A 23892-nucleotide genomic window follows, 5' to 3' on the forward strand; every position below is an offset into this window, starting at 1 on the left:
GAGGCATCGGCGGAAGAGGTAGTTGATGCAATCAGATCTCAAAAGTTCATGGACGCACTATCCATAGCTCTGGGTCGCAAGGTCGATGTCAAGGCCCCAACGATCACCTCGATGATTGTGACGCCGCCCTCAGCACCTCCAAAAAACAGCGACGGGGCAGGGGCGGACGTTGGCCTCATCGTTGGATGCGTCGTCGGAGGCCTGGTGGGCTTGTGCACCATCGGGCTCCTCGTTTGGTACTGTTGCCGCCAGAAGCGGCCCGCCAGCACTGTAGGGGAGGAGCCGGGAGGCGGGTCGAGCGACAGCAGCCGCTTGCCGTGGTCAAAGCGGCCGGGTCACCCGCTCGATGAGCTCTTGGCTTCTTGGCTCAGGGTGTAAGGTGATAGGTGTGGAGGTCAGGAGTCTCTCTTAGTCTTACGCTCGCGACACATTTTTCGCTCACATGTTTGCTGTTCATTGTACTGTCTCTCATTGTAAGATAAGGTATGGTAAGGTATGAACTTTTGTGAGGGCGAAGTGCGAACCGAAAGATATCGTGCGGTGTGACCCTCACACAAGAAAAAAACGACGGGCCAAGGCGCGATCTCTCCGCCGCCACGGCCGCCGCAAGCGGCCGGCACGAAATACATACGCGGCGGCCACGAGCGCGAGGAGAGCGCCCGCTGCGGCGATCGCAGCGACGATTGGTGCTGCGGACGGGCGCTGGGCGGCGGGCTCCGCCGGGGCCCGCAGCCGGATGATCTTGGATCCGAGCGACAAGAGGCCCTCGAGGTGAGAGAAGGCGTCGACGACAGCGTGGCGTGCATTGGCGGAGGTGAGCTTGGTGGCGCTGTACGCGGCGGCGTACGAGTAGATTTGCAGCTGGCGCGAGGAGGCGGCGGCCGTCTCTTGCGGAGCTGAGCGTGCGCCCGTGTGGTTGGGAGAGGGGTAGAGGCGCGCCCAACGCGGCTGTCCGTCCGCCTCCGCCTCCGCCACGTCGAGGGACAGCAGCAGCAACTCGTTGCCACCCTCGCGCAGCAACGGCCCGGGCACATAGAGCGAGCGTTGTGGGCCCTCTGGCAGCCAATAGCGACCGAGGTGCCAGCCGTTGACCCACGCCGTGCCATGCGCCCAGCCGCCGCCGAGGGCGAGCCAGGCGTCGGCGCCAGCATCAGCGGAGGGCAGCTCGAACGCGCCGCGGTAAAAAGTGGCGGTCGCGGCGCTGGGCGGTTGCGACGACGGCAGCAACGACGGCAGCGACGGGGGCGAGTCCCGATCGCTGCCCTGCGCCAGGTGCAGCATCGCTCCAGCCACGCTAACAGCGACGCTGCCCGCGTCCAGCGCCACGCTGCCCGCGCCGAGCGCCACGCTGCCCGCGGTGTCGAGCAGGCCGGACGGTTGCCGCGCCGGCAGCCGGCGCAGCACGTCGAGCTGGGCGTCGTCAAAGGGCAGGCAGTGGGTGCGCCAGCCTGCCTGCCCGTCGGGGCCGGTGCGATTGAGCAGAGTGCCGTTCAGCCACACGCCGCCCAAGATGCCCTTTCGCTGGTCGAGCAGAAAGGTGCGCGAGAACCAAGGCAGGTCGACAAAGCCGACGCGGCCCAAGTTCTCGACGAGCAGCCGCAGCGTGCGCGGGTACGGCCGCGGCGGCGGCATCAGCAGCCCCTTTGGGTCGGCGCGCCCCCACCCCTGCTGCCGGTACATCCGGCCGACGAACTCGCCGTCCACAAAGGCGAGCAGCCGGTCCCGCAGCCGCGAGACCTGCAGCGGCCCTCCGCCGCCCGCGGGAAGCTCTGTCTCGTACACAACGATGCCGTAGTCGCACCCGACCTCCTCCATCGGCAGAGGCAGCTCGTCGCAGCAGCGCCCCCCGCCCGAGAGCGCGGCCAGCGTCTCCGCCTCCATCAGCCTCACCGCCTCGGGCAGCTCAACCTCGACCGTGGAAGAGAGGCGGCGCGGCGGCGGCGGCTCCTCCCGCAGCGGCTGCGGCTCCGCGGGAGGGGGGGGGGGGCGAGAGGCGGACGGCGAGGACGAGGGTACGCTAGACCCGCCACCCGACGGCGCCTCGAGCAGCACGCTCTGCAGGGCCGCGTACTTGTCTCCTCCCGCCTCGTCGAGCCCGTGCCCGCCGCCCTCGCCGATCGGCGCGCCGTAGTCGTACGACGGCGTGTCGGGCAAGTACATGCCGTCGGCGGTGTTTGCGCCGGCCCACCAGCCAAACGAAGTGCCGCCATGCGCCATGTAGAGCGAGACCGAGCCGGTGCCGCCGTTGACCGCCAGCACGCGCCGCAGCCTCTCGGCGACGTCCCGCGCGCGCTGTGCCGCCAGGTTTGGCCGCGCGGGCTCGCCCCAGTGCGCGAACCAGCCGACCCAGAGCTCGGAGCAGAAGAAGGGGGAGCGGCCGGGCGGGTTGAAGCTGCGCTGCGCGGCCCACGCGTCCTCGGGCACGTCGCACGAGTCCACCGTCGTGAGCACCTGCGACGAGCGGCGACGGCTCGGCGGCGGGAGAGCGTGAGGCCCTCTCCTCCTCTCAGAGCGTGAGGTGGGGGGGCGGCGCTCCTCGGAGCCGAGGCGAGAGGCGGAGGGCGAGAGGGTGCCGCGCGTGAGCTTTGCGAGGTCGTCCGGGTCCGACGTGAAGAGCTGCGCGCCGTCGCCTGCGGGACATGCCATGGACGTGTCGCGGAGACGTGTGCGCGGCGCGGCTGGAGAGCGGGGCAGGCGAGGCGGTGGAGTGCCGAGGTGGCGTCGCGCGAGGTCGGCGAGGCGCTCGAGGTAGCGGCGGTCTGCCTCGACCTCGGACACGTCGCCAAAGTGGCCGTACCTCAGGGCGGCGGCGGGAGAGGTGTGGAGCGGCTTGGCATATGCTATGGGTCCCAAGTATGGGTTCGGGACGTATTCACACCAGTGTGAAAGTAGCATATGCGGAGGGCTCTCTCTGCTCCCCTCTGCTCCTCTCCGCGTCTGCTCTCTCTGCTCTCTCTCTGCTCTCTCTCTCCGCTTTGATGCCGGGCGGTTTCTCCGGCAGCGACTAATACACGCGGGCGGAGGCTGGCGGCGCACTCGTTCTCGATCTGCACGAGCATGACTGGCCCTCCGTCGTCGAGCATCAGCCCCTCTCGCCGCAGCCGCGGCAGCAGCTCGCCCCACCAGCGCTCGACGTGACCCATGTACGGCTCTGCGTCGGTCCGCAGCTCGATGGGGCCGTCGCGGAGGAGCCAGGCCGGCAGCCCGCCAAACTCAAACTCGCCGCACACGTACGGGCCCGGCCGCAGCACCACGCGCAGCCCGAGCCCGTGCGCCAGCCGCAGGAAGCGAGGCAGGTCGCGAGAGGGCGAGTCGAGGTCGACCCGGGCGGGCCCGAGGCTGCTGGCGTTCCACGCCTGGTGGTAGTTCCACGGCACGTAGGTTTGCACCGCGTTCAGACCGAGCGCCGCTATCCGCGCCAGCCGGTCCTCCCACAGGTCGGGATGCACGCGGAAGTAGTGGACGCAGCCAGCCCGCACGGTGAAGTTCTGCCCGTCGAGCACGAACTGGTCCCGCTCGATCAGCAGCCGGGCGGGTGCGCTGCTGCCACCGAAGAGGGCGCCCAGGTCCATGGACGTGTATCCTGCCGGGCGCCGAGAAGGAGGACAGCGCCGGCCCCGGCCGAGAAGGAGGTCGGACAGCGCGTTCCGAATTTCCGTGCCCCCTCTTTTCCCCTGTGGCTCGCCCCTTTGCCCACACCGCAACAAGGAATGACACGAGCGCGGGAACGGGGGGGGGGGGGGGGGAGACGTAAAAATAAAAATAAAAAAGAAAGTTCCCGCGAGCGCGCGCTCCCCACACGCGGTCCGCGGTAAAGCTGACCATGGCGTCCTGCTCCGTCAATCTCGACAGGGCCCGCACGCTCTTCCTGCAGGCCGCTCCGGTGGACGCCGTGGTGCGTGCGTGCGCCGGGCACGAGACTGAGGCGGGGCAGCGCGCTCTTGCCATGATGGTGGTCGCCGAGCCAGCGCAGCGCCTGTGCCGGAGCTACCGGCGTCGCGTGCTGCGGGCGCTGCTGCGCTCTCTCGACGGGCACGAGATCGACGAGGGGCTGGTGGTGGAGTACCTCGCCGCCGACTCGGCGGGCGGGCCGGAGCCTCCCCCTCCGTCGGGGGTCACCTTTGAGATAAGCGGCTCGCGGCTGTTCCTCGAGACGAGCGACGCCTTTGGCGGCGGCGTCGAGACCAGCGGCCGACTGTGGCCAGCGGCGCCCGCGCTGGCCGCCTGGCTCCACGCCCACGCCGCGCAGCTGACCGCTGCGAGAGTGCTCGAGCTGGGCGCAGGTCCGGGCCTGTGCGGCCTCGCTCTCGCCTGCTGCGCCGAGGCGGAGCGCGTCACCCTGACCGACCTCGTGCCCGACGCGCTCCGCCGCCTCTCCTCGAGCGCCGCCGCCCTCGCGCCGCGCCTCTCCGGCCGCGTCTCTGTCGAGGCGCTCGACTGGCGCGACAACGAGTGGCGCGCCTGCGAGGCTGCTCTCCCCTCGCAACCACCGGCGGGCGCAGGCGGTGAGCGGCGCGTCGACCTCGTCATCGCCAGCGACGTGGCGTACGACCCGCTCCTGCTCCGACACCTCTGCGACACGATTGGCGCGGTGCTGAGAGTCTCGACCGCCGCAGCGCCGGCGCCCGCCCGCCCGCCGCGCGCGTGGCTGGTGGTGGAGCGGCGGAGCGAGGAGACGTTCGCGGCGCTCGCGGAGGCGCTTGCGGCGGCCGGCCTCGAGGTGTGCGACCGGAGCGAGCGGCTGCGTCGGGTGTGCGAGGCGCAGCTCACCTTTTACTGCGCGGAGGAGTCACTCCCTCGGATGATGCTACTCGAGTTGACGGCACCGCGCCTAAAAGAACTCGCGTGACGTTGTAGCACATGCACCCACACATATCTTGCTCACTGTACTACGTCGCATGTGCGCGCGCACGCGGCATACGGATTTCGCTGAGTTTCTTTTCGTGGCCGCTCGAGCGCCCCCCGTCGGGTCGCGAAGACGGAAGACTAACCCCCCCCCCGAGGCCGAGCGCGTTTTTGATCGCTCTCTCGGGACTCGGCTGGGGGTGTGTCAGTATTACTACAGTATACGGTACTGGGCGCCCGCCCGCCCCTCTGAGGGTGTCGGCCCCCCCTAGACTGAAAACAAAAATAAAATGTGGAACCGTCAAAAACAGCCTGCGAGAGCGGCGCTGCGCGCCGCCTACCTCGTGCGGGTCGTGAGTGACCCCCACACGACCACGGCATCCCAAAACATGGAAAAGTAGACCACATAGTGAGCGGCTTCTGCATCTGCTTCAAGTACTTTGTGGCTGTGTCCATCGCGGCGGCCGACCGCCTTTGGCGAGGCGTCGCCTCCGATCCAGATTAGCAGAGCCGGGCCGTATCGCACAGGAAGACCGGTCGCTCGTGTCGAGCATGCCGAGGGTGAGGTCGCCGCGGCCGACCTCGCTCATCCCCAGCGAGCCGTCCGCGTCCGAGAGCTGGAACAGCACGCCCTCGCCAACCTCCACTGGCTCTGGCAGCACGATGGCGCCCTCTCCGCCCAAGGCTGCCCAGAATCCGTCGTCGATCTCGTGCGTCACGGCCGAGCCGCCGTGTCGCGTGCTCTCGAGCGCCTCGGCCGCCATGTTTGCCATCTGCGCTTCGAACGGGCTGCACTCGTCGCCTTTCCACACGTAGATGCTGGCTCCGGCGTCGAGGATGAAGCAATCTCCATGGTTGAGGGAGTCGCGGGCACACGCCACCTCAATCACGTTGGTCTGCCTCCCCACCTTCGTCAGCCCTGCCCTAACGAAAATTTTTCACAATATCGCAACCGCGATACCGCGCGATATTTGGCGATAAAATGCGATAAATGGCGATGTTGTGCGATGCTCGCGATCACGCGAGCCCTTCACGCGCGGCGCCGATGGCAGTCCTGGGCGCCGAAAGTGCGAGAAAGGTGGCTGCGGGTGGGCGGCGGGAAGCGCGACCGGAAAACAAAGAAATGCTGGCCCGTCACCGTCACCGCCGCCGGGGCGAGGGTGCGCGATAGTGCGCGATATTGCGCGATATTGCGCGATATTGCGCGATATTAGGCGATAATCGGCGATCATTCACGATATACAGAAAATTTCCGCTAGAGCAGGGATTTCGTCACCTGGACCAGGTGGTCCAGGTCCTGGAGCAGCTTGGCGGCGTAGTGCCCGCCTCGACGTGGTTGAAGCCGGAATCGATGCCTCCCTTGAGGTAGGCGATGCGCGGGAAGAGAGCGCGAAACTCTTTGCTCTCGTGCATCAGCACCGTGAGCTACAGTCTGTTGCGGGCATTAAGGTGCCTCGGGCCAGTTGGGGGGGCAAACCCTGCCCGCCCCCTAGCGCCCCAGGTAAGGCCCAGGTGTGGCCTAGGGCATCAGAAGGGACCAAGAGGAGTCCAGTCTGAGCCATTGAGCCCATGCTCCAAGTGCTCCATGTCTTTGCCCCCGAAGGTCGTGTTCAAATGCCCGGAACGGACGTTACAGTGGTGTCCGGCCGGCGCGATCACCGAGCTGTGACGCTCAGGGAAGCCTGATGAGGTACTAGTTTCTTTGCCCAGGCCTGGCCTACGACCCATGCTGGATCAGCTGAGCAAGGTTTGGGGAGAATCCCCCGGACAGATCTTCAGATATTTTGACGGACGACCGAAAATGGGCAAAAACGGGGTGATTTTGGTCATCCGTCAAAATATCTGAAGATCTGAATGGGTAATTCTCCCCAAACCTTGCTCAGCTGATCCAGCATGGGTCGTAGGCCAGGCCTGGGCAAAGAAACTAGTACCTCATCAGGCTTCCCTGAGCGTCACAGCTCGGTGATCGCGCCGGCCGGACACCACTGTGACGTCCGTTCCGGGCATTTGAACACGACCTTCGGGGGCAAAGACATGGGCTCTATGGCTCAGACTGGACTCCTCTTGGTCCCTTCTGATGCCCTAGGCCACACCTGGGCCTTACCCGGGGTTCTAGGGGGCGGGCTGGGTTTGCCCCCCCCCAACTGGCCCGAGGCACATTAATTAAGAAACCTTACCATTAATTAAGAAAGAAGAAGAGACCCTACCAAGCGATTTCCGCAAAAATCTAAGAAACCACGGCGCGCCGCAGGCGCGGCCCCAAGAAAGGGCCCACACACGCACGAGATCTGGGAGGAAGAATGGCGAGAGAATGGCGGGAGAATATCTCGCAAATGAACAGCGAGGGCGCATTGAAAACATTAACAAATCTTCGGTATTCATCTAGGCACCCTCGCTCGCGTGTCACTGTCGCGCACGCAGGCGACCACACATGTGGCGTTCTGCCGCCTGTGGCGCTGCCGTGGCAGCTGGCACCATCATCCTCGCTCAGAGGTGGTCGCGGCGGCGGTGCGAGGACGCCGAGGACGCCGCCTTCGAAGGCGTGCTGCGGTTCTGGTTTGAGGGCGACGGCACCTCCGACCTGTACGCCACGCGTTGGTTCGTGCCGCCTGGGTCTGCGGCTCTGCATCGCCTCGACGAGGAGGTGCGCGCACGCTTCGGCGCTACGCTCGGGCGGGCCGAGCGGGGCGAGCTGGACCACTGGGCGGCTTCGGCACGCGGCTGCCTCGCGCTCGTCCTCCTCCTCGATCAGCTCTCGCGCCACGCGCACCGAGGCGACGGCGGCGCGGTCCTCGCAAACGATGCGCGCGCGCTCGTGCTGGCCGAGCGGCTCCTCGCTCGCGGGTGGCACACGCAGCTGCGGGCGGCCGAGCTCGTCTTTGCTCTGATGCCGCTCCGCCACTCGCCGACCGCCGAGCGGCTGGAGCAGGCGATGGACCTGACTGGCGCGGCGCTCCGCACGCGCGAGGCGGAGGCGGCGACGCTCGCGCGCTTCCGCCGCGCGACCGAGCTGCGGCTGCAGCACCTGCAGGGCGACGGCGACCCGCACGACATCCTCGAGAGGGACGACCGCGAGGCGGCCCTCGACCAGACCGGCGCCGCCTCGGAGCCGCTCGCCGCCACCGTCGAGCGCTTCCTCCGCGACACCGCCTTCTGCGATGCGGACGGGACGCCGCCGCCGCCGCCCCCGTCTGCGCAGACAGACAGCGGTGACCGGGTGGTCTCGGCAGCCAAGCGCTGCGAGGCGGAACGACCCAGAGACGGAGCCGGCGGCGCGGCTGCCGATGCCGCGGCTGCCGATGCCACCCGCGCGGCGCGGGACGACGAGGCGCTCATCGTCTCGCTCTCGGGGGGCGTGGACTCGATGGTGCTCGCGCACGTGCTGCTGCGGCTGCAGCCGCGCCACCGGCGGCGCGTCTGCGCGGTGCACATCGACTACACGAACCGCGCCGAGAGCGGCGCCGAGGCGGCCTTCCTGCAGCGGTGGTGTGCGGCGCGCGGCGTGCCGCTGCGCGTGCGCACGGTGGAGGAGGTGCGGCGCGGCGCCACCTCGCGAGACGAGTACGAGAAGGTGAGCCGCGCGGTCCGCTTCGACGCGTACCGGCAGGCGCTGGCTCAGTTCGGCGGCCGCGCCGTCCTGTTTGGGCACCACCTGGGCGACGTGCACGAGAACGTCATCTCGAACGTGATGAAGGGCGCCTCGCTGCTCAACATCGCGGGCATCTCCACCGCCTCGGCCGTCAACGGCGTCCTCATCTGGCGCCCGATGCTGCCGCACCCAAAGTCGCTCCTCTACGACTACGCGCACCGGTACGGCGTCCCCTACTTCAAGGACAGCACGCCCGGCTGGTCGACGCGCGGCAGGCTGCGCAACCAGCTGCAGCCGCTGCTCGCAGAGGTGTACGGCGAGGGGTACAGCACGCACCTCTCCGCCCTCGCGCGCGACTCGGCCCTCTGCAGCGAGCTGATCGACTCGCAGCTGTACGCGCCCTTCCGGAGCAGCCTCCGCCGCTCGCCGCTCGCCGTCTGGTTCGACGCGGCGGGGCGCGCGGCCCTGCCGCTCTTCTTCTGGCGCGAGGCGCTGCGGCACGTGTGCGAGAAGGAGCTCGGCATCGGCCTCGTCGGCGAAAAGGCGGTGCTGCAGCTCCTCGAGCGGCTGCGCGCGCCGCGCGTGCGGGAGGGGTGGCTCGCGCTCCGCAAGGAGAGCCGCGTGCTGCTCGCGGCAGGCACTCTCGCCTTCCTCCGCCCGAGCGTCTTCCCAGGCGCGCGAAGAGGACGAGGCCTTATCGGGGTCCAGCTCGCGCGGGGCGGGGCGGGGTGGGGCGGGGCGGGGCGGGGGGCGGGAGGGGGTGGAGGGATGCGCCGCGGCTCGCCCTCGCCCTCGCGGCGAGCCCCGTCGCTTGCCCCCCGCCGCAGGCCACCACGAGGGGCGTCTCTGGGTCCGCACGCCGCACATGCAGCCGGGCGAGGCGGTGCCGGCGCCGCCCGCCGACGCGGTTAGGGGTCCGACGATCAGCTTTGGGCCATGGCGGGTGCGCATCACGCGCTGCGCGCAGGGCTCGTCCCTCGGTCCCGGCGCAGACACGAGCGACGTGGCGCGGCCCGCCGCGGCTCTGGGCCTATGGGAGGTGCTCTCGGGGCGATTCGCATACGTGCTTCCCGTGCACGAACGGTACGCTATTGGCTCGACTGACCGAGTCGTAGTGCCGGCGCTTCGCGCGCTCGGCAAGGCTTGGCAGGCTCTCGTACTCGCCACGCCGCAAGTGGTCGGCTGCGGCGCCGAGATGGGTGGGCGGGCGGCAGTCACTGTTGAGGTTTGGTTCGTTGCACCGGAGCGAGCCTGACCCCAGTTTCCCCCCGATATTGAGATACAAACACTGTACACGGTGATGGGAGAGAGTAGCAAAGGACAGCGATGGAAAAAATAACCCAACACAGATGTGATGGCAGTTCAACCATCTGGCATCTCTGGGCGTTCTGCGGCATCTGGGCACACGCGTTTATCAGACAGCCGGCGTCGACGAAGTAGACCGTGCGAGCGACCGCGAGAGGAGACGAGAGTACCAGAGTGAGAGCGTGCGTGATGGCAAGAGACGGGAAGGGCGCTGGACGCCCACCAGTAGACAAGTCTCGTCCGACCTCGTCCTCTAAAGTCGGCCCATCCCAACGGCCCGCAGAGATGCGCGCCCGGCCGCTCCTGCAATAGCGGTCTGGCCTCAGGGTAGCGTCCCAAAGCATTGAAGTTAAGCTTTGCCCGTAAAGGTCCCGGTTTTTTTATTTTGCTCTCTCATCTTCTTGACGTAGGCTGCCAGTCCTTTATCGATTGTCAACTTCGCTTCCGCCGCAGGCTTCCCGGCGGTCGCGGGTGGCAAGGCTGACGACACGGCGTCCGCTGCAGCCGCCACAGCGCCATCCGCAGCGGTTGTCGCATCCTTCGCGGCGTCCGTCACCACGTCCGTTGCAGTAGTCACCGCGTCCGTCGCAGCCCCTGCAGCCATGGCGCTGAAGTCGAAATCCCCCCGCGAGGTGGTATTGACGGTCGACAGACCACGCTCGGATGACTTGCCGCCGCAGAAGCCCTGGATGCACTGCTGCGCGTTGGGCGCCATGTTCTTCAGGCACGAGATGCCGGCGTCTTTGGCACCTGAGATCCGACGGGCGCACATCTTGCCGTTCTCTCCAAACTTGGCGTCGCAGTCCTTTGCCAGCTTGCGGCCCCACTTGACGTTTTCGATGTCCCACTGTGAGGGGTGGGGTGGGGGGGCGTGGTCGTGAGCGGGTGGCGGCGCGTGTGCGGCGCGCGCGGAGTGCGGCGCACGTCGCCAAGCATGTAATCGATATCGTCAAACTTGTCGGCGATCTGATCATCTGACATGACGCCGATGCCCCTCTCCATCGATGAGGGGATCGCGTCAAGCCCCTTCGAGACGTCGATGTCATTGTCGGAGAGGATCGACGTTGCCACTTTCGGCAGCTTCGCAAGCGCCCCGGTCAGGTCCGGGAGGTTTTCGACGCTTATCTCTGGGAAGCTGCCACTCGCCGCCAGCTCCTTGAGCTTGTCCACGACCCCGTCGACGTCCCTGGACTTGAGGGTGGCGACGAGATCCTCGTCGCCGAGCGACTTCAGGATGTTTTCTTTAATATCCTCGAGGGCAAACCCATCGGAGACGGTCTTCATCAGCTCCGATGGGTCCAGGCCTTCGAGCACGCTGACATTGATGTCATTCTCCTCGAAAGCTTTGAGCACATCTTCTTTCCACTTCTCTGGATCCCCGACGTCGATGCTCCTGACCTGCTTCTCCAGCTCGCCCAGGGACAGTTCCGGCATGTCCAGGTCCAGCTTGCTCGCCACGTCGGCAACTGCCTTCTGTATGTCGGACATGTCGCCAAAGTTCTCGGTGAGGATCGTCCCCGCGTCCCCCAAAAACTGCTGCGCGCTCGAGAACGCGCCACTGTAGTCGCCGCTCGTAAACGCTTCCTTCAGATCCTCAGTGCCCGGAATGTTGCCCCGCATCAAATCATCTTTCATGGCGGTCACGTCCTTGCCTCCGAACAATTTGCTGGCATTTTCCTGCAGGCCTTTGAAAAAGTCCTTGAATTTGTCCATGATGCGCGCGGCAGCGGAGGCGGTGTGCGACGGCGTCGGGGCCGGCTATTACTCAACAACTATTACGTCCTAAGTAGCTGCCGGTCGTCCCGATGCCAGCCCCGGCTTTGAAGGATACCCTCTCCCCTCCTTCGACCCACGCCAAGCAAATCAATCTCTCCCCCCCATCCCGACGGACGTATGGTTCTTGCACTTGTGCAAGATTGGGCGTCTTCTGCCGCAGTCCCTTTGATGGGAGGCCCCAGGGTGGGGGCCACCTCGAACCCCCGGCCAGGGATTCGAGCGGAGGGTGCCCCGGATTCATCTATCCGTTGGGCCCCGGTACATTCATTAGAACTGATCACTTTGCGCAGCAGCCGTCCCTTCGCCGATCGTTGCTCCTCCGTCTCTTTGTATCTTCCATACTGCATTTATCAGAAGACTGCCACCGCTCGCTTACGCGACAATTTTCCCAACCAACAACAACTCAACCCAACCATCCTACTGCCTCTCCCTTTTTTTCATTAAGCTAAAAGTACGACGAGTAACAAGGGGCGGCCACTGTGAACACTCTGTGCCGGACGGACGTCCTCCGTCTGCTGCGCCCGGGCGATCACCTGGCGACACTGGCGACGTTGTCGTCGCCAGCCCGCGGCGATCCAAATCTCTTAGCCACTGCACCATGCCTTTCTGCATCGGGAGGTGTCCGGCAGCTTGCTGCTCAGGCAAGTCGCAGGCACCTGCCGCCGCGGAAGAAGAAGGCTCGCGCAACGGCAATGCGGCGCTGCTGGCCGCTTTCTGTGCGCAGCCTGACGATGTCGTGGTCGCCACGCCTCCGAAGAGCGGCTCAACTATCCTGCTCGAAATCTGCCACCTCGTGCGCACAAAGGGCACGCGAGTAGCCGGGAGGAGCCAGATCACAGACACGCCATGGATCGACCTGCCGGTGCGGCTCTACCGGGAGCACTGCCCCCCTTGGAGGGCGCCGCATGATGCCGAGCCGCGCGTGTTCAAAACTCACGGCGGGTGGGGCAAGGTGCGTCGGTGTGGGCCTTGCAGGAAAATCACGTGCTGGCGAGATCCAGTCGACGTGATGCTCTCCTCCTTCCACTTTATGCTGCCGCTCTCCGGTCTCACGCCCGGCGACGACGTTTCGCTGTCGACTTTCTGTCGCGTCTTCATCCACGGACATGGGCGATACCTGCGCTCGTACTGCGCCGACCTCATAGAATGGTGGGAGCACAGACACGACCCGGACGTCCTCTTCCTGCTCTTTGATGAGGTGGTGCAGCACAAACCGGCGGCAATCCGGCGCGTCGCCGCCTTCATGGGCTGCGAGGCGGACGTCGCCCTGGTCGCCCTGGTCGCCAAAATGACGTCGCATGCTGCGATGCGAGCGGACCGCGGGCGCTTCAACGACGACGCGCTGCTCGCCCCTTCTCTCTGGCGCCGTCGGGGCGTCGTCCCGGTCGCCTTGGCGGGGAAGGTTCGCGCCGACGGTGGCATCTCTGGCCAGGGCGCAGAGCAAGTGCCCGCGTGGGCCGTGAAGGAAGTCCAGAGAGTCTGGACGGCAACGGTTGCCAAGGCCACCGGCCTGACCACGTTCGCCGCTCTGTCCGAGCTGCGCTCGGCCGAGCTGCGACGAGCTCGGAGCAGGAGCGCAGAACGACCCCCTCGGGGAGTTTGAGCCGCTAATAAGCAGCATTTTTTATCGTCGCGTGGACGTGCCCGCCGGTGGAGTACTGCGATGGCTGTGCTGCGATGACACATCAGAGTCCCACCTTCCACGCGCGGCTGTGCGCTCGCAGCCAGCCAAAAGCACCGCCCTGCGGCCTCATCGTATTCCTGCACATCGAGAGGACTGGCGGCACATGGATTCGCAATCGCCTCCGCAGCTGCGAGGGTGGCGTCTGCAGCAATGAGACGTGCAACTTCCCCGCCCACGCTGGTGCATGGCGGATGGCCGACCGCTGCGATCAGCAGCGCATCCTGCGCGAGCACTGGCAGGGCGTGGCGGGCCTGTCCGGACCGAAGCATGAGTGCCGCACGCGCCATCGCCTCCCGCCGCTGAACGCGTCTCGCTTTGTCATCGAGATTCACTCGCAGAACTGGCACCTGTGGGATCTGCTCGCTCCGTCCCAGGCCCATGTGCGTGCCCTCTACGAGGCTGCGCAGTGCACTTTCACCCTCTTCACCATACTCCGGGAGCCGAGGGCGCAGGCGCTGAGCTACTGGAGGCGCTTTGGCCGACGCCCGCATAACGACCGAAGCCTTCACGTTATTCTCGGGCGCCAGTCTAGTGCGCCTGTGCCTGCGCGAAGAACCAACCAGACCAACTTGCAGCAGCCGCTACCAACCGAGCGCGGCGAGTGCGCGGTGCAAGAGGCGATCAGCCGCCTCGCGTCGATGGACGTCGTTGGACTCTATGAGCACATGGATACCGCCCTGGCGGCAGTCTCCTCGCGTTCAGGTTTCCAAAGCCTGCCGCCCTTTGCTCCGAATGCGTGCCGCCAGCTCGCTGGCCAGCCGCGGCCACCGACAGAGAGTCTGCCTTCGAGGACTCGGCCCGCAGCGACGCTGCACGGCCGCGCAGCAATGTTGCCCACGGGAGCCTCAAAGGTGGCAGCGACGGCGACGCTCTGCGATGACCGCCTGTACAACTGGGCGCTAGCGAGGCACGCAGCAGCGGCGGCGAGCCATGCTTCACGTCGCTCGACGGGTCGTGAGACTCCGGCGCCGCCAGCGCAGGCGGCACTCAGACAGCTGTGCAGCGGCTTGCGCCGTGTGTGACTTTTTTCAAGTGTGTACATAGTTACGGCTTTATGCACAGACCTTGTTATTGAGAAAACACCTCCTATGGCGTACACACGATCGTCACACCCGACCTCCTCTCTCGGTCGCGCGACGCACAGGGCACAGTGCTATATAAGAGCTCAAGATAGTGGCGCGTCCCCGCAGGCTCGTCCTGCGGGGGCCTCACTCTTGCGTGCGGCGGCCCCGTGTGTGTCCCAGTGTGTGTGTGTGTGTGTGTGTGTGTGTGTGTGTGTGTGTGTGTGTGTGTGTGTGTGTGTGTGTGTGTGTGTGTGTGTGTGTGTGTGTCCCCTCGCGCGGAAGGGACGCGTGGTGAGGCACGCCAGCAGAGTTAATAAACCATCCGCGCACAGCACACACAACATGCACACCAGATCTCCCCGCGCACCTCTCGTGTTGTGCGTCTCTAAACGCACACCGCGGGGTCCCTCTCACGCCGGAAAATCACGCCTCGCGGCGCAAGCCGACTTCCAAGTGTTATTGCACAGAGCCCCGCCGAGGCTGGGCCACGGCGTGACGAGCGGGGCAAGTGGGGAGGAGGGGCTGCGGGGCTAGGCCCACTTGAGGCTGGACGTGCGCGCGGAGCCGTCCCGCTCATAGACAGTGATGTCGATGGAGCCGGGCACGTAATCGAGCTTGACCTTCTTTCCCACCACGAGCGCGTCGGTCGCAATGTCGCGCGCCTGCTCCGACGGGATGGCGTCGAGGACGCGCTGGAAGTCGTCGTTCGCCTCGCCCTGGCACTCGACCGTCATGGGCTTGTCGATCGGCGTGGCGAAGAGCGAGGTGCAGACGATCACGCAGACCGAACCGTGCTGCGGGTGGTCGGCCAGGCCAAAGCCGGCCACCTTAAGGTCGCCGTTCATCAGGAAGCTGCGGTTGCGGCGCTGAGCGTCGCCGTCCGAGAGCAGGAGCTGCGCGGCGATAGGCTCGGGCTGCCGGACGCCGTAGACGATAGCCTCGCCCGCGGAGCCCGAGAAGGTGCCGCGCGAGCTGAGCCGCGTGGTAAGGTCTGTCGGCGACTTCCCGGCGGCCAGCTCCTCGGCGGCCTGCTGCGCGGCGTCGTCGAGCGCCGCGACGAGGCGGAGGGTGGGCAGGTTGCCCGTCGCCTTGCGCAGCGCCTTGAGGAGGTCGCGGAGCGCGCCGACGCCCTCGGCGGTGACGAGCTTCTTGCCGCCCCACGACGGCGGGCAGGTGAGGTGGTTGCCCTCGTAGGCGTCGGAGAGCGCCGCCTCGAGCGTGTCGGCGTGGTTCTCCGGCTCCTTGCGCGCCTTGTTGACGTGCTCGATGACCGCGAGGCCGTGCGCGCGCAGGTCGAGCGGGATGGTCGGCAGCGAGAGCGTCGGGACCGCGCTGCGGTCGGCGGGGAAGGGATCGAAGGAGGTTGGCTGCAGCGCCCCGTTCTTCTTCTCCATCTCGTCCTCGAGGAACTTGACGTGCTCGTCGGGCAGGCCGAACTCGGAGCCGAGCGACGCGGGCGAGACGCCCGTCGCCTCGGCGAGGTCCTCGAGCGCCGCGACGATCTTCTTGGTCGGGAGGGTCGCGTTGCCGGGGGCGAGCTTGGCGGCGCCTTGCAGCAGCGAGAGGAGCGAGCGCATCTGCGTGAGCGCCGCGGACATCTGGGCGAGCGTGAGCACCGACGGGTTCTGCGCGATGGAGTAGCTCGCCATCTTGTCGCTCGCAACCTTTGCGGCGCGGTGGTGCGCCTCGCCGACGGGGAGCTGCTCGATCGCAATCTCGGCCGCCTTGCGCACGTCATCGGCGGCGCGGGCGTCGTCGCCGGCCGGCATCGTGAGCAGCGCGACGGCGCCGGCGTGCCACTTGCGGAACGCCTCCGCCGCCTCCCGGTAGTCGCACTGCAGCTTCTCGGCGGCGAGCGCGGCGCGGTGCGCCGCCTCGCACGCGGCCGCGCGCGGGGGCATCATCGAGGACAGCTGGCGCCACGTCGCGCACGCCGCCTCGGCGCGCTTGATGGCGTCAGGCTCGGCCGCCTCGGGCGCCGGCAGCAGGTCCGACTCCTGCTTGTCGCCAACTTCGCGCAGCGCTTTGATGATCTCCGCCGTGTCGACTGTGTCGACCGGGAAGCCGACGAGCTCCTCCGCCTCGACGATGGAAGCCTCGAGCGCGCCCGTCGCCTCGGAGAAGGCGCGCCGCTCCGCCGTGAGCCGGCGCTGCCGCTCGAGCTCCTCCTCCAGCCTCGCCACCCGCTCGGCCATCGGCGCCGCCAGCGAGGGCAGCATATCGACCGTGCCGATGGCCGCCTTTGCGCGCTCGGCGTACTCCTCGTCCTTGAAGAGGCGCTCGGCGAGCGGCGTCAGGATGGCGACCGACGCGATCTGCAGCCCCAGCGCGGCCGAGACGGCGCGCGCCTCCTCGAGCAGCGCCGTGACCTCCGCCTCGGTGCCGCCGAGCTCGGAGCGCATCCGCTCCGGCGTCGAGGCCGCCAGCCACTCGGCGACGCGCGTGCAGCCGCGCTTGAGCCGCTCCCACTCGAGGTTGGCGCCCTGCGCGCGCTTGATCTTGTCCTGGAGCGCGTGCTTCAGCCGCCTCTCCGCCTCCTCCATCGCGGCCCACGCCTCCTCCGCCTTGGGCAGCGACTCGGCGATGGCGGCGTCGGCGGGGCCGCCCGCGCCCGCGCGCTGCAGCTGGCGCGTCGCAATGGCGTCGCACGCGGCCGCGCGCGCGTCGAGGAGGTCGCCCTGCTTGGCCGTCTTGTCGCCGTTGCAGAACTTCTCCAGCGCCGCCAGCGGCGGCTCCGCCGGCGAGACCTTGTCGCCCTCGAGCGCGGCGAGCTGCTCCTGGAGAGCGGCCGTCTCCTTCTGGGCCCAGTCGGCGATGTCGGCGGCCTTCTGCGCCGCCTCGGCGGCGGCGGCGGCGGCGTCCTTCTCGACCTTGCGCCGCTGCACGAGCGGCGGCAGCTCGTCGGCGATGTCGGCGAGCGCCTTCTCCTTGCGCGCCGCCTTCTTGAGCCGCTCCTGCTCCTCGGCGTCGAGCTTGCCGAGCTTGTCGAGCAGCGCCTTCTCGTACTCGCGCTCCGCGTCGCCGAGCCGCTTCCAGCCCTTGTCGAGGTCGTCGCCCGGCGGCTTCCAGTCGGCGGGCGGGCGGTCCTCGTCCTTGCGCCGGTCGTCGACCGCGCGCCGGCCGGCGTCGATCCCTCCGCGCTCCTTGCCCCACTCGGGCTTTGTGTCCGACTGGAACGGGCTGCGCAGGTCGGCCAGCTTCTTCTCGGCCTCCTCCTTGGTGTTGCCGAGGTCGCCGGACTTGACCTTGTCCTCGAAGTCCTTCGCCTTGTCGTTCACCTTGTCCAGCCACTTGTTCGCGTCGTCCTCGTTCTCCTTCTGAAGCTTGTCCGTCTCGGCCATCGCCTTGTCGCGCGCCGCCTTCTTGCGCGCGTCGTCGAGCGCCTTTTGCAGCGCGGCGGCGGCGTCGTCGAAGGCGTTCCAGCCGCCCTGCAGCTTGCCCTCGAGGTCGGGCGGCGGGTCGCGCCCCTCGGCAGCGAGCCGGTCGGCGACGGCGTGCAGCTCCTTGGCCAGCTCCCCCGTCTCGTCCAGCTTTGGCGGCTTCTCGTCCGAGAGCAGCTTGTCGAGCTTCGCCTGCTTCTTGGCGATGTCGTCCTCGTCGCCGATGCTGCGCGCGTCGCCGTCCATGTCGCCCTTCTTGCCCTTGAGCCAGTCCATCAGCTCGTCCGCCTTGTCCTTGAGCCCCTTGAGCAGGTCGTCCGTCTCCTTGGCCCGCTTGGCCGCGTCGAGGTCCGCGAGCCGCCGGCCGAGCGCGTCCTCGAAGTCGCGCTCGGCCTTCTCCATGTCCTTCCACTTGCCGCCCAGCACCTCGGGCGCGCAGTCCGCGATCTCGCCCTCGTCGAAGACGGGCTGGTACCCCTCCTTGGCCGCGTCCATCGCGTCCGCCATGATCTCGCCGCGCACCTTGTTGTACAGGTCCGCGAGCCGCGCCTTCTCCTCCGCCTTTGGCGGCTTGTCGTCCTTGCCCTTCTCCGTCCGGAACTTCTTGAGCCCCTCGAGCTCCTTCTCGCAGCGCTCCTCGGGGTAGGAGGGCGCCTCGCCCTCCTTCTTGCGGAAATCGCCCTCCTTGCCCTTGGTCCACTTGTTCCTGCGAGCGGCGGCGGCGGCGTGAGTCCCCGAGTCGCCGCGGCGGGCGGCGGGCGGCGGCGGGCGGCGGGCGTGGTGCGGGCGCACCAGTCATCGACGCCCGTCTTGAGGTCCTGCACCATCTTCTTGAGAGCCGCCTGGCGGGCCTCGCGCTCCGCCTTCTTGCGCGCCTCCTCCTCCTCCTTGAGCTTGCGCATCATCTCGGCCTCGCGGTCGAGGAAGGCTTGCCGCAGCTTGGCGACGTACGTGATGACGGACTTCTCGTCGGTGGGGTCGGGACCCGCGAGCTCCTCGGGCTCGAGCAGGCGTGGCACGTCCCACCGCTTCTCAGCGGCGGTGAAGGCCGTGTCGAGGTTGCCGAGCGCCTTCTTCGGGTCGCTGTTCTTGTCGTAGTTGAGCACGTTCTCGTCGTGCTTGTGCAGCAGCGCGCAGAAGGCGAGGCCGTCGTTGAAGGAGTCGCCCCAGGTGGTGATGTTGACGCCCTTGTAGCCCGCCGTGCACGCCTTGACCTGAGGCGATGCAGATAATGGGCGCGTCACCGAACGCCTCCTCCTCCCACCACGCCACACCACCCTCCCTGCACCCTCGTTGCACCCGGCGTCTACGTGTGCGTCTACGGCCAGCCACCCAGCGCAGCAGCTCCGACTCGTTCGCGCCGTACTTCTGGATCTCGTAGCGGAGGATGAGCGTCCACGTCAGGCCGCAGATGAGCGTACGGTTGGAGTCGACGAGGTCCTCGGCGCCAATGTTGACCAGCCGGATCCCCTTCTCCTTCAACGCCTTGAGGAAGATGTTTTGGTTCTCCAGCTTCTGGAAGCGCGACGGCGGCTTCTTGCTGTACTTTTTGACAAGCGTGCCCGACAGCTCCTCGTACAGCATGATCGGGTTGACACCAGGGCTGACCTCCACCACCAGGTCCTCGATCTTAACGCCGCGAGGCTTCAAGACGCTGTTCCACCAGCGCGTAAAGGTCTTGAGCTGCTGCGCGTCCTGCGCCTCGCGCATCGACGCAGCCTTGCTGGCGAAGTCCGCATCCTCGGCCGTGGTGCCTGCGGGCGTGCTCTTTTTGCCAAAGACGCCCATTCCTGTGCTCACGAGTCCGCCTTCGTCGGCGTCTTTCGGCGGCGAGTGCTCACCAGACGTCCTTCCAATCGGCGTCACGTGGCCGCTTTTTTTTCTTCCGGTGAGCCAGCCTGCCTCCCTCTCCAACAGGCAGTTGTTTAGGTATGTTGTTGGCAAACAAGACACGGAGCTCACACAGGATCACAGCGGGAGGAAAGCGGCGAGTCGCAATTCCAGGGGTCGTTGTGGCGGGCCACCCTGTCCAGAAAGGCATGGATGCCAATCTGGGGTCTCTCGACCGAGTCTGATTTCGCCTCGCCGCCTCCCGGTGGTAAGTAAGGCTGTAGAGCCAAAGCGGCGGAGATGGCGGGGGAGGGCGGGGGATCGAGGAAAGCACGACTCGCACCGACCCTTCACGAACCGAAAGGCTGCACCCGTGGAAGGCACAGTAATCCGGGCACGTGTTGGGCGCCCCATTCCCGTTTAGGGCTAGGTCGGCTCAGGGCCCCGTCCACTTCCCTCCCACTTGGCGCGTGATGATGTGGTAGGTAATGGGTCGTGCAGAGTATCGACCTCTGGCTTGTCAGCCAGTCACTTGATGAAGAGAGAGAGATTTTCAGAAGCCAACAAGAAATGTGGCACACACAGTGATTTGGGCTCGGCAGCGCGTCGTCCTCCCATCCCTCCCTTGGGTTGTCTGTGTTCTTTCTTTCTTTCTTTCGGCAGCTTGTCGACTACCAGCCGAAGCCGGAGTCGGAACCTAGCCGAGATGGCCGCGTCGAGGTAGAGAAGAGCCGGAGCCGCATGACGGTCTTGGTCGGAGGAGGAGTGGTCGGACTCTCTCTTCTCTTGATGAATGACATTCTCAGACACGGTTCTCTCCCTAGCAGGGATGCCGGCGATGGTACCGGACTTGGACACTTGCTTGAAGTGCAGTCGGGGTCCCGTACCATGCGCGGATCGGCCCTATCAAGTGCTCAAGCGCTCAAGTGCAGTCATCAGTCAGCCTCACATCCAGGGCCGGGGGGCTAAGAAGCTCACCCAGGGCCAGATGATCGGGATCGGGTTGCGGGCAAGAGAGCCCTAGCCCTGGGCGGACTTGGAGCACTTGGAGTGCAGTCGGCAGAGCTCTCACATCCAGGGCCTCGGACGTGCGAGTTTTCGCGGCTGGCTCTCGGTCGCTGTAAAAGGCTGACTGCCATTGGATTGGGCGACCAACTGCATGCCGCCGAGCGAGGAGGAACAACGAGCCGCGGCCCCGGGCGAAGCCAGCGAGCGCAGCGACACCGCCATCGACAGCGTCGAGACCAGCGCAGCGAGCGCGGCCGCGCCCAACGGCGCGGCCGCACCTGGCAGCCCTCCGGCGCCCGCTACTTTTTGGTGGAGGCTTCCCGGGACGGATCTTGCGGCTCAAGCGAGCAGTCGGCGATCCGCCGCATCCTCGTGGCTTCGTCGAAGGGGGGTGTGGCCTGACCACACACACCTAGAGCGCCTCTGGCCATGACTGCAGCCTCACTCTGACGAGTTTTGCCGACGTACATGCCCGCTGGTCGTCTCGGAAGATGCCCGCCTCAAGCGACACTCACACGTACACGACGGTGTCCGTGAATCTCCTGGACGCTGGTCCGCCTACTCCCAGTCCCCCACCTAAACAGGCAACGGCGAGATCTGACGATGGGTCTGGTGGTGAGGACAGGTCCACCAATACAACGGGCACTGGCGGTGCGGATAGCTGCTGCTGCACAATCAGCTAGCCGGAAGCAGCGCTGATCCGAGTGGAGATGATCAGCGTCCGTGATGATTTGGCAGTCTTCTTTCTCGCTGCTGGTCACTGAGACCAGTTAATGTACCGGTGCGGATTAGACTTTGATAGACCCGGCGAATCGTAGCTATCCACTCCCCTGTGTCAGGCTGTGTGGTCGTGTCCAGAGCAGTCACTGCTCAGACCGTTCTTCATCACATGCACCTCGAACATGGATGCCCATACCGATACACACTCCCTTCAGCCCTCTCTCTCCCACTAGGCGAAAGCATAGAAAGAACAACGAAACATGCACACAGCGCATCTGCCATCTCTCTCTCTCTGTGTATACACTCTGACACTCGCCATTGGCCGCGTGCGGAGGCCCGAGGCGTGATAAAACCGCGCCATTCGCTCTCAGCCTCTCACACCTGGCAACCCCTGTCTGCACGTCTCGCGCGCACACACACATGTGTTGGGTTTGTTATTTTGGTATTGCCGTAATACGGATCTGATGGAGATGGAGCTCCCAGCAGGCACAGGCCGGACACCGGGACAACGCGGGGGGATCAACCGGTTCCAGAGGGATCGATCAGAAATCGACCGCCGGCGGTGCGTCAGTGTTGATCTCGACAGCTACCACACCCCTGGCTACGGCTTCCGGGATCTCGCCATCGACGTCTTCCTGTACATGGGCCCCGTCCCCCGTGGGGTCGGGCTGACCTGTCTCATCCCTGAGCCAATGGACTATACCGTTCCCGGGCATAAGCCCCCCCCCCTCCACCCACCCACCCACCACCACACCCCCGTTCACGCGCGCAATCCTGCTGATTCATACCATGCTCACTGCACAGTGTTCAGTGACCGACGCCGATCGCTGGGCGCCGAGTCTACACTAGAGGCCCAGGCGCCAGGCCCAGGGCCAGGCCGCGCGTCGTCGTCGTCTATTAGCCGCACAATCTCACATCCGATAATGCGGGCCGAGCCTCGGACCGCAACTCTTAATGACAAGTACGCACTCACTCACTTAGCCTGTGTCTTTGGGAGGGTGTTTGTCCCATGTGTCTATCTCCACCATCCTTCGTCACGTAATGTCCCCGAAAATTCTTCAGCAGCGTGCACCTCGATCCTGTACCGTGTTTGTTATGACCCTCCAATGAACTCACCAGCGGACACCTACCCAACGCGGCCAAAGGATATCCACCTCGAGAACCTCGAGAACACTTACCCCGCCCGAACCCTGGCTGGGGCTACCAGCCTGAGCGCCATAACATCTCCCACTACACTGGGCGGTGCTGGTTTTGGCGGACACACGCACACACATGAACCTCGCCCTGCTCGACCCCTTCTCGCACAACGAGCTGCCCGAGGTGATCGAGGCGAAGCTCGAGGTGCCGTCCACCGTGAGCGTGTGCGCCTTCAACCGGCGCGGCTCAATGCTCGCTGGCGGCTGCGACAACGGCCACGTCATCGTGTGGGACTTTGAGACGCACGGCGTGGCGCGCACGCTGGAGCTGCACGAGGCGCCCGTCACCTCGGTCTCGTGGACCAAGTCCTCGCGCCGTCTCCTCTCCTCTGGCGCCGACGGCCGGCTCGCTGTCTGGGATGTGCTCGGCGCCTGCGTCGTGCAGCTGCTGGCGCGCGAGAACCTCGAGTTCACCGGGGCGAGCACGCACCCGCTGCGGCGCGACGTGTGCCTCGCCTGCTCCTCGTCCACGGTCGTCGCCTCACGCGAGGTCTCCCTCGTCTTTTGGGAGGCCGCCGGCCCTCGAAGCCTCGCGCTGCTGTCGCCGGACGCACCTGCGGACGAGCCTGCGGGCGGAGGAGGGGAGGGGGCGGCGGGCGGCTCGGGCGGCTCGCGGAGACAGCCGCCGCCGCTGGTGGCGTGCTTCGACAAGCCGGGCGAGCGCGTCCTCATCGGCTCGGGCAAGGGGCTCGTCACTCTGCTCGATTTGAGCGGTGCTCGCCTCGCGGAGATGCAGGCGGCGGGGCGGGGAGGGCGGCGGGGCGCTCGAGGGGGGACGGTCGGAGACATGTCCTACGACATGTCCTGCAGGTGGCGGGTGGGCCGGTGCTGCGCTCCCTCGCGCTGTCGCGCGATGGCATGTCTTTCGTCCTCGTGTGCGCCGACCGCGTGATCCGCGCCTTCGCGCTGGAGCGCTTCTTTGAGGGCGGCGCCGCAGCCGGCCGAGAGCACCAGGACGTTGTCAGTCGCGTGCCGTGGGCGCGACGCCACGCCTCCCCCTCCGACCAGGGTGGGATGGGATATCAGTGAGGTTGCGTGCGTTACCCACAAAGCGTTGCTGCGGCCTCCTTTGGCGGGCGCCTCAAGCCACAAGCGTTGTCAAGCCCTCGCCGTTCTCTCGCCTCATTCGCTGCTGGGCCTGGGGTCGACTGCGGCGCCACCAGTTGGCAGCGCCAGCCTCGCCGCCCACTCCCACTCGGCGGCGACCTCCTCCTCCGAACGAGCGCCCGACGCGATCGCGTCCGTCAGCCTGTCCGCCTCTGCCTCGCTCAGCAGCGCGCGGCGAACCGCCGCGTCGAGCAGCGCCGTCACGTCCCCGGCGTCGGCCTCCTCGACGGCCGAATGGGGCGGGGCGGGCGCGGCGCCACCCGCAGGCGCTGCTCCTTGCGTGGCGCACTCGGCCGGCTCGGCCCGCTCGGAAGAAGCGGCGGCAGCGGCGGCAGCGGCGGCGGCGGCAGCAGCTGCGGTGCTCGCAGCTGCGGCGGCGGCCAGGTCC

General features: G+C 66.6%; 7 protein-coding genes across 7 annotated transcripts in view; 4 read left to right on the top strand and 3 right to left on the bottom strand.

Moving 5' to 3' along the window:
• Positions 1-473: 473 nt before the first annotated feature.
• GAL1 (beta galactosidase) lies at positions 474-3578 on the bottom strand. The gene is made up of 3 exons (XM_005787816.1): positions 3037-3578; positions 2640-2797; positions 474-2495 (listed from the first exon to the last, which is right to left on the bottom strand). Exons 1-3 carry the CDS (start codon positions 3570-3572, stop codon positions 550-552), a joined length of 2640 nt encoding a protein of 879 aa, XP_005787873.1. The 5' UTR covers positions 3573-3578; the 3' UTR covers positions 474-549.
• A 245-nt stretch (positions 3579-3823) lies between these two features.
• Positions 3824-4849, top strand: EMIHUDRAFT_98471 (hypothetical protein; the record flags this gene model as incomplete). The annotated part of the gene is made up of 1 exon (XM_005787817.1): positions 3824-4849. One exon carries the CDS (start codon positions 3824-3826, stop codon positions 4847-4849), a length of 1026 nt encoding a protein of 341 aa, XP_005787874.1.
• A 658-nt stretch (positions 4850-5507) lies between these two features.
• Positions 5508-5747, bottom strand: EMIHUDRAFT_48871 (hypothetical protein; the record flags this gene model as incomplete). The annotated part of the gene is made up of 1 exon (XM_005787818.1): positions 5508-5747. A coding segment is annotated over one exon (240 nt), but the record flags the coding sequence as incomplete, so codon positions are not given.
• Positions 5748-7276: 1529 nt separating this feature from the next.
• Positions 7277-9689, top strand: EMIHUDRAFT_201552 (hypothetical protein; the record flags this gene model as incomplete). The annotated part of the gene is made up of 2 exons (XM_005787819.1): positions 7277-9136; positions 9306-9689. 2 exons carry the CDS (start codon positions 7277-7279, stop codon positions 9687-9689), a joined length of 2244 nt encoding a protein of 747 aa, XP_005787876.1.
• A 2424-nt stretch (positions 9690-12113) lies between these two features.
• EMIHUDRAFT_98474 (hypothetical protein) lies at positions 12114-13118 on the top strand (the record flags this gene model as incomplete). The annotated part of the gene is made up of 1 exon (XM_005787820.1): positions 12114-13118. The coding sequence occupies one exon, from the start codon at positions 12114-12116 to the stop codon at positions 13116-13118; it is 1005 nt and encodes a 334-aa protein (XP_005787877.1).
• A 1434-nt stretch (positions 13119-14552) lies between these two features.
• EMIHUDRAFT_462452 (hypothetical protein) lies at positions 14553-19451 on the bottom strand. Its single transcript, XM_005787821.1, has 3 exons — positions 18976-19451; positions 18436-18857; positions 14553-18349 (listed from the first exon to the last, which is right to left on the bottom strand). The coding sequence occupies exons 1-3, from the start codon at positions 19429-19431 to the stop codon at positions 14794-14796; spliced, it is 4434 nt and encodes a 1477-aa protein (XP_005787878.1). The 5' UTR covers positions 19432-19451; the 3' UTR covers positions 14553-14793.
• Positions 19452-22421: 2970 nt separating this feature from the next.
• EMIHUDRAFT_433832 (hypothetical protein) overlaps positions 22422-23892 on the top strand; it is a 2768-nt gene continuing 1297 nt past the window's right edge. Inside the window, exons 1-2 of the mRNA XM_005787822.1 lie at positions 22422-23133; positions 23208-23375. Of these exons, the coding sequence (XP_005787879.1) occupies positions 22474-23133; positions 23208-23375 (828 nt within the window). The 5' untranslated portion in view covers positions 22422-22473. The remainder of the gene's footprint in view (positions 23134-23207; positions 23376-23892) is intronic.

Source organism: Emiliania huxleyi, assembly GCF_000372725.1.
Source record: "Emiliania huxleyi CCMP1516 chromosome Unknown EMIHUscaffold_14, whole genome shotgun sequence".
NCBI lineage: Eukaryota > Haptophyta > Isochrysidales > Noelaerhabdaceae > Emiliania > Emiliania huxleyi.

Excerpts from the sequence above, each read along its gene's own strand:
- GAL1 (XM_005787816.1), bottom strand. The coding sequence starts at position 3,572 with ATGGACCTGGGCGCCCTCTTCGGTGGCAGCAGCGCACCCGCCCGGCTG. Across the intron at positions 2,798-3,036 it reads CTCGTGCAGATCGAGAACGA|GTACGGCCACTTTGGCGACG; the intron begins GTGCGCCGCCAG and ends CGCCGCCCTGAG. Across the intron at positions 2,496-2,639 it reads CCGCGACACGTCCATGGCAT|GGCCTCACGCTCTCCCGCCG; the intron begins GTCCCGCAGGCG and ends AGAGGAGGAGAG.
- EMIHUDRAFT_462452 (XM_005787821.1), bottom strand. The coding sequence starts at position 19,431 with ATGGGCGTCTTTGGCAAAAAGAGCACGCCCGCAGGCACCACGGCCGAG. Across the intron at positions 18,858-18,975 it reads AGTCGGAGCTGCTGCGCTGG|GTCAAGGCGTGCACGGCGGG; the intron begins GTGGCTGGCCGT and ends GCATCGCCTCAG. Across the intron at positions 18,350-18,435 it reads AAGACGGGCGTCGATGACTG|GAACAAGTGGACCAAGGGCA; the intron begins GTGCGCCCGCAC and ends CGCCGCTCGCAG.